The sequence below is a fragment of the Montipora capricornis genome, chromosome 10 (assembly GCF_036669925.1).
Source record: "Montipora capricornis isolate CH-2021 chromosome 10, ASM3666992v2, whole genome shotgun sequence".
In the NCBI taxonomy this organism is placed as follows: Eukaryota; Metazoa; Cnidaria; class Anthozoa; order Scleractinia; family Acroporidae; genus Montipora; species Montipora capricornis.
Window position 1 is genome coordinate 66,073,647 of NC_090892.1, and position 7,500 is coordinate 66,081,146.

Here is a 7,500-nt window from a genome sequence, read left to right on the forward strand (position 1 = left end):
GCAAAGTACTGAACTCAGAAAGATTGAAGAAAATAAATGGGAAGTGAGGAACACTGGCTTCTGGGCTGACATGTTGATAAACTTCTTTTCACCATAAGTTTAAGCGTGCCCTCTGAGGATCTGACAGCTTTGTAATACCGAAGTTCACTGAAGTTTAGCCCTGTTGGGCGGGGTTAGTGTTTGGATGGGAGACCAAAATAATATACCCTTTATAAAACAGAAGCATCGGACCGAAAATACTATTAACGCTAACAAATGCAAACTCAGCAAGGTACAGATTTTGTTAGCTTGCTTTATACAAAAACAAATATTGATGCAAAAGTAAATAAATATTGATACACAGTTTTTAGAAAGAGCAGAAGGAAGTTTCCAGGACGATCGCTCGAGATTAACATATTTACGACATGAAAACAAGATTTATTTTGAACCGTGAATATAGAATATAAAAAGTTACGATCTGCGACAAATATTTTGGGGGATTTCTGCAACGTTCAATTTTGTTATTGTACGTTTTGGCTGCACAAATAAATCGCAAAATCGAAAGTGACATCGCCGGAATTCAGCGGGCGCCGTGATGAAGCTACCGCGGCATGTTTACTCGCCAAACAGTGAAGTATCTGTGTCAAATGATGGCAAGATACCGGGTTTTTGTAAGTTTCTTTTTCTGTCAAGTGTAATAAAGTTTGACAATGAAATGAGCGAAGTCAAAACAAGGATCACAATCGGCCAACTCTTGTTTATGCAAAGTCAAAATTTACTCTCCAAGACGTGTACGACGTTATTTATCATTAGGTAATTCCATCATTTTGGAAATAGTAGCATTATTTTCCGACTGGGTATGCCATAGGGCAACCCAGTAAATAACCTCTGTATGTAAACGGAGTCAGTGTAAAAAAAAAAATGGAACTTTAAGGTCATCACAAAAGCTCACGCAATCAAGGCTAGGATTCAGCCTGCCGTCAGAAGGCCCGATGAGAACATTCCGCCCGCTCCCGGAACCAATCAGATTGCAGGATTTGCTGAATTCCCCCCCCCCCCCCCTCTAAAGTCAATTTTCGGACAATAGGGAGCTTAAGATCTACGACGACGACGTCGACGAAAACGCCGCAAAAATAAAGATATCATTGGTTAAAAGAGCATAAATAATCGTGCTGCACGTGCAGCACGGATTTTAGCTCATATTTTTGCGGTTCTCTGTGTGACGACGACGTGAAATCACTAAATTTGAGGTTTTGACGACAACGTGAGCATGCAACAGAGAATCTTTCATTCTCTATTTTCAGTCTGAAACCGCTCGTACCAATTTATTTTTAGGATACTTCGCCCACATTGTACGAATAGTACGTGATGGAATAATAGCGAAAGACTTATAATAGAGCAAAGTTCTATTTTGAGGTGACGTTTTCGTCGACGTCGCCGTCGTAGATCTTAAGCTCCCTAATATCTGTTCGGAAGACGACTTGAGATGTAGAATTTTCGGAACATTTGTTGTAAAATTTATTGCTTGCCTGCCTGTCTTAGGATTTTCGAACTTCTAAAAAATGGTATAATTGCCCATTTTAAACGGATTTTTACCTTAAAAAGGTCACCTAATTTTCGGGAGCCTTTTTTCTGGCTAAAATTTTTGAAAACGTAAGTTTTCATCCCTATAATTTTCTGACCACTAGACTTTCAGCTAGGAAATCCGAACAGATGAAAAATTGGTAGGGGATAAAAATATGCCTATATCTACAGTTTAAATCCTAAAATACGGTAAACAATGCTATGTTTAAGTGGTTTTGAACTATATTCTCGTGAGGTGGCCCTGAATTCTGTTAACATGAAAGGTGTGTGTCTCGATAAGCTTGATAAGGCAGTGTATAGTTCATTTCCTACAACTGATAATTACAGGGAACTAATTAATTTCCTATCATAATTATAATTATATAATAGCACATAGTGACATAGCTGCACATTAACTACCAGCATTGGAGCCATGCACTAAAACATCACCTTGACAGTTGTTTTACTAGGATCAATAGGATGTGAACCAGGATTTTTCTAGGTTATGTCCCTGCAAAGGTTGAACTTACCGGTATCAGCAATATGCCATGCGGTGGACCAGACGTTTAAAAAGAAACTATTTCAAAAAACAAAAAATAGTGTTTCGTTTCCGGAATGATAAGGGCAGGAGAAAAGATAGAATACTATAGTGTGGGTCACTTGGCCTGTCATTCTTATTTCGCTTCGTGTATTGAAACTCGAGAGAATAAAGATAGAAATGTGAACGCAAACTCTCTTAACGGTGTTCCTTGGTATCAACATACATAATTAGCTATAGCTTTTAAACGCATAACGCAAGGCGCAATAGAACGAGACAACAGACGTATTGGCGTTTTCTGAGGGGAACACTGCCCTACCTGGTTAGCCTATGCGACTTCCAGATTGCGTGACGTAGAACAACCTCACTTATCTCCCCAGCACTACGAGCTGAGTGGTAAACAGGACGTGCTGGATCGGACAAGAGTATTGGTTAGTGAGCAATGGACAAAGGCAAACGAGCCAACAAGCTCGGCGGAGTCGCTGCGCAGACTTAACAACACCACGCAGGAGTGACCCAGTTTTAATGACGGCAAAGCGATATATCCAACCTCATCTCCAAGGGGAGGGAGGGAGGGGAAAAACTTTGACAAATTGGAAACAGCTAGCTGATTTTACTATAGAAGACAAACTGCCAAGTGAACCTTGGACGACTAACTGAGGCTTTTATAGCTAGACCCTGTCTATTAAGACATTACACGTGCTCTTTAGCAATAATAAATAAGGCTTTAACAGATCTGGCCAATGCAGGTGTACGTTGTAATCTGGGATCTAGGAACAAAGTCTCTATGTCCTCGTTTTATGCGCAGTAAGCGCATGAGGTATAAACTGCCCTCCGTTTGTTGTTTTCCTTGTCAAATTAGTGCATGTAAATTTATGATTGAATACATTTACATGACTGTAACTTTACTTGGGACGGGGGGTAGGGGATTATTCAATACACTTAATAGCTGCTGAGAAATGTATTGTTGAGTCAGAAAAATTAATAGAAAGACTTGAAAAGAAGTATTAGAATCTTAAAATGTATGTATGCTTGGAATGTCAGTCCATTTCGCATGACAACATAAACAGTGTGTGTTTGAAGAAATCAACCATCCCTCTCGTGTTTCAAGCCCTTAAGTAGACTTGCCCCGATTCCACCTCACGAGAATCCCAGGAGAAAATGTTTTGGCGAGGGAAGCGTGATTTTTCGGACGCGAATCTACACGAGACGAAGGACTTTTGAATTTCTAGCCCTTAAGATGTGTCATTTTCTCTTGGATGTGCATGGTCGCGCCCGAATCATCACATCTGGATTTGTTCGGATCGAGCTGTTAGGATAAATCTTTTTCGGTTGTGGAGCCAAAGGTAAGTAGTTGACATTAAAGACAAACGTATATTTTTTCTAATTTGTTTTACAAATAAACACTTTGCACGAGAGCGGGGATCGACATAAAGGTCATTCAAACTGATCTCCATCAACATGCCAGTCATCTCAGCTCCTAGTGATCTTTGAGAACCTTAGAGCAGCTTTGAGCGAAAGTGAGAATACCTGAGAAAAACTGATCCGACTTTTAGCAATCTGAACTGTTCTTAGAACTAGTGTTATTGTCAGTATGGGCATGCGACGAAGTCAAAATGGGGAATTCTTTCAACAATACTAGTCGTTGATATGCTACATTCTGTTTATTTGCTGGCAAAGGAATTTAGAGGATGCTTCAAGGGGAAATTCTGGTTTTCTGTTTTACTTTTGTTTTCTTAGAGGCCATTTATTTGCCAGAATTGAAAAGTTTGGTTCAAATTTATGAAATGTAGCAAATTAATCATCTGTGGCTTTACAAAAATCTATTTGTATCGCTTTTACATTTCTGAGCTAATTCGACTCGCAAATGACGTACAATTTAAACAACCCAGGTCCAGGAATTGTTGATCCAACTAAAACTATTGCCGCACCATACAGTCAGGGTAATGTTGAAGTGTTTGGTACGGCAAACGCAGGCACACAACGTGTGGCAATGTCTCTGTGGGCACTTGTTTAAAATTTCAGGAATCCAATAACTTCTTCAGCTGACTTGGTTCAAATTATAAACAATGGGAATAATATGAATTCAGCTTTGTCACAATCATGCAAACAGGGACTCCTATTTTTGACAGATTTGCCTGTTATGGTTATAACTTAAGCTACATTAATTATCAGTAGACATACAGTGATAGTTATAGTGGTTTGCTAAATAGTGCACTTCCTATAATTTCATACTTTCCTTATGTTATATCAATGTTAGCTAGCTGCCTTTGATTCTTTGCACATGGATAATTATCATGCATATATGTCAACACTTGAACTTTACACAGTAGCAATATACTGTCTGCCTAATGGGAAGTGTAAATTTTTTTACTCTCATGGCAGAGATTTATTAGGTATAGGACCCATTTGCAACATGTACTTCAATTGAAATAGATTCATTAATGAATTTGGTACAACATTTTCAGAATATATGTGCACAAACATCTGTTACTTATGACATAATGAGATTAAAATGTGTTAACATTATTAAAATGTAAAGCAACAGTGGAAGCATTGTTCATTCATTATATGTTCCAAACCAAAATTTTAGACCCTAGGAGCACTTAAATGATGTTTATCTTTGTTCTTGCAAAGAATGTTCTGCCGTGTCATTTTATTCTGTTTGTTTTTCAACCTCAAACGTCTTGTAACTATTGCACCTCTCAAACAGTTGATAGTATCATTGAGAATGGAAGAGCAATTTATCAGAAATGTTACTCCAGCAAAATATGTTTTTATTTCTGATTTTCTAAAGAAATTAGACGTAGGCCGCTGGCCATGTAAAAGTTATTCATAGAGCAAGTGACCGGAACTATCGTGACTGCATAGCGTTACAACCGGATGTCACATTTAGTATTCAGATGATTGACAAGTGAAATAGGAGACAGAGAAGTATTGTGAAATAGGAAGGTTTTTGAGGAGGCACAACGCAAACAACAAGAGGATCGTGAGACCAGTTATTTTGTAATTTTTGTTTCATTTTCGTTATTAAACCCGGGAATTGTCTGTACATCGTGAGTGCTTTTGTGTGCCGTACAACTTCGGGACATAAGTGGTGCCGGGACTAGGATACGCCGGGAGAAAAGGAGTGGAATTTTCAACACAAGGCCTCCTACAAACATGGGAGACTCAGACAAAGAGAAATCCGACCAAGAGGAGACGAACATTTCAGAACAAGAACAAGATCTCGAGAAGAAAATCAAGAAAGAGATTGACAAACTTAAGTTCTACTTAGAGGAAGGCGATGAGCTGTTAGAAAGTTGCGATTACGGCGAGATTGCGATTACGTGCAAGCGAACAGATGAAATTCAAGACTGCCTAAACGACCTTATGTCAACACTTCAAAAACTTAACATCGACCGCGGAATATCGACGCAGAGAGCCGTGAGACAGTGGAAAAAGGACCTGAAGGCCACATACGCGCCGCTTCTGGAAATGAAAATCAAGCTGAGCAAGGTCTTGGAGGAAAGAGAGTGAAGTAAAAGTCAAAAGGCCGAAGAGGAGAAACTCATAGCCAAATTCGAGCAGGAGGAGCAATTTAGACGCGAGATCCAGCAACAAGAGAAGGAACTTGGGGAAGAAAAGATGAGAGCGGAATTGGAAATGGCGGAAAAGAAAATCGCAATGGAAAAAAGCCGCGAAGGCCGTCCGTGTGAAGCTGCCAAAGCTCAAGACAACCCTTTTCAATGGCACTCCAGTTGACTGGATCAGGTTTCAAAACATGTTTACATCACAAATACACGATAAGCCATTATCTGACGAAGAGAAATACGGAATTCTTTTGGAGCTGGTGGCCCCTAAGGTGAGAAGTAGATTAGCTAATTTAAAGCCGGGTGCGCTGGGATACAAAACCGCATGGGAAAGGGTGAAAACTGGGTGTGGACGAAGTAAAACTGTTATCACTGCACACATGGAAGAGATGATTAACTTGCCAGTGACCAGAGGATCAAATTACGAAAGGGTGCGTGAATTTTATGAGAAGTTAAGCAAGAATTATGACCCGTTACAAACTTTGGGGGAGGGAGAGATGCTCAAGGGTTTTGTACTGTCAACCTTAAATAAGCTCCCCCAAGTGAAACCCGATCTAGTGAGAACAGACGAGGGGTGGGAAGATTGGAACATGGAAAAGTTGATCGATTCTATCCAAAAATGGGTCAAGCGCAACAAGGCCGAAGACCATTATAAAGATCAAACGGAGACAAAGAGAAAGGAACGCCATTACTTTAGCCAGAAAGAGCCCCACTGCCTATTCTGTGAACAAAACCACTGGGGAGATTCGTGCCCTACATACGACACAATCACGAAAGGGGGGTGCTATAAGTGTAAGAGCAAAACACCACACCAGCTTATGTGATAGGTCTAAGGGGAGCGACACGCAAGATACCAATGCCACTCTAAGTGGATACACGCCTTCGGTCGAGGAAAAGTCCCTACCCGCCATAGTACCGCTGAAAATCCGGGGGACTACGTTTTGGACGTATCTAGACACGGGGTCGGGGAGGAACTTTATCTCCAAGGACGCAGCTAAAAAGTTGAAGCTAAATCCAATACGTCACGAGACGCGCTACATTGTAACGGTCAACGGGACAAAGAAACAGTCCATTCCAGTCTATGACGTGATAATCAACTCAATTGACAGTAAGGCAACAGAGAAAATAGAGATTACTGGAAGCAAACTTGCAGATTTTACAACGATCAAGAGGCCCACGCTGACAGAACTGAAGGAGAAATTTCAACATGTACAGGGAAAGATGTTTTACAGAACTGCAAGCGAAGAGTATCCAATCCATGTAATACTCGGGGATGCTACGTACTGCAAGATCAGGGCGGAACATGTGTACAAAGGCCAACCGGAGGATCCAATCGTTGAGGGAACCACATTCGGTTGGATTGTTCATGGTGGTAAAGAATACGCAGACAGCAAATGCATGTACGTAAGAGAGACTGACGAGTATGAGAGACTGACGAGTATGAGAGACTATACTCGCTCGACGTTTTGGGAGTAGAGGACAGAGGGGAAGGCGATCAGCTAGACGTCTACAAGGAATTTCAAGAGAGCATATCGAAGAGAAGTAATGGCAGATACGAGGTGGGCGTGCCGTGGATTCCAGCCGCCAAGCTCTCAAATACAAATGAGGAGCCCAGCAGGAGACGCGTTCACAATGTCGAGCGAAAACTGAGGAGAAACGAGAAGCTGAAAATTGAGTATGACAACATAGTCCACGAGCAGATCGAACAGGGCATTATCGAGAAAGTACCAGAGCAGACAACGGGTGAACGTGTATTTTACATGCCCCACAAGCCAGTGGTGAGAAAGAGCGCTACTACAACGAAGGTGAGAATGGTGTTCGACGCTAACGCGAAGCCCCATCCACTTG

General features: G+C 41.0%; 2 protein-coding genes across 2 annotated transcripts in view; both read left to right on the forward strand.

Moving 5' to 3' along the window:
• LOC138018627 (uncharacterized) overlaps positions 1-7,500 on the forward strand; it is a 399,148-nt gene that overhangs the window by 325,624 nt on the left and 66,024 nt on the right. The window lies entirely within an intron of this gene.
• The window catches only part of LOC138019011 (uncharacterized), a 3,475-nt gene continuing 1,217 nt past the window's right edge, over positions 5,243-7,500 (forward strand). Inside the window, exons 1-3 of the mRNA XM_068865679.1 lie at positions 5,243-5,595; positions 6,480-7,024; positions 7,081-7,500. The exon at positions 7,081-7,500 is cut by the window's right edge and continues 1,217 nt beyond it. Of these exons, the coding sequence (XP_068721780.1) occupies positions 5,243-5,595; positions 6,480-7,024; positions 7,081-7,500 (1,318 nt within the window). The remainder of the gene's footprint in view (positions 5,596-6,479; positions 7,025-7,080) is intronic.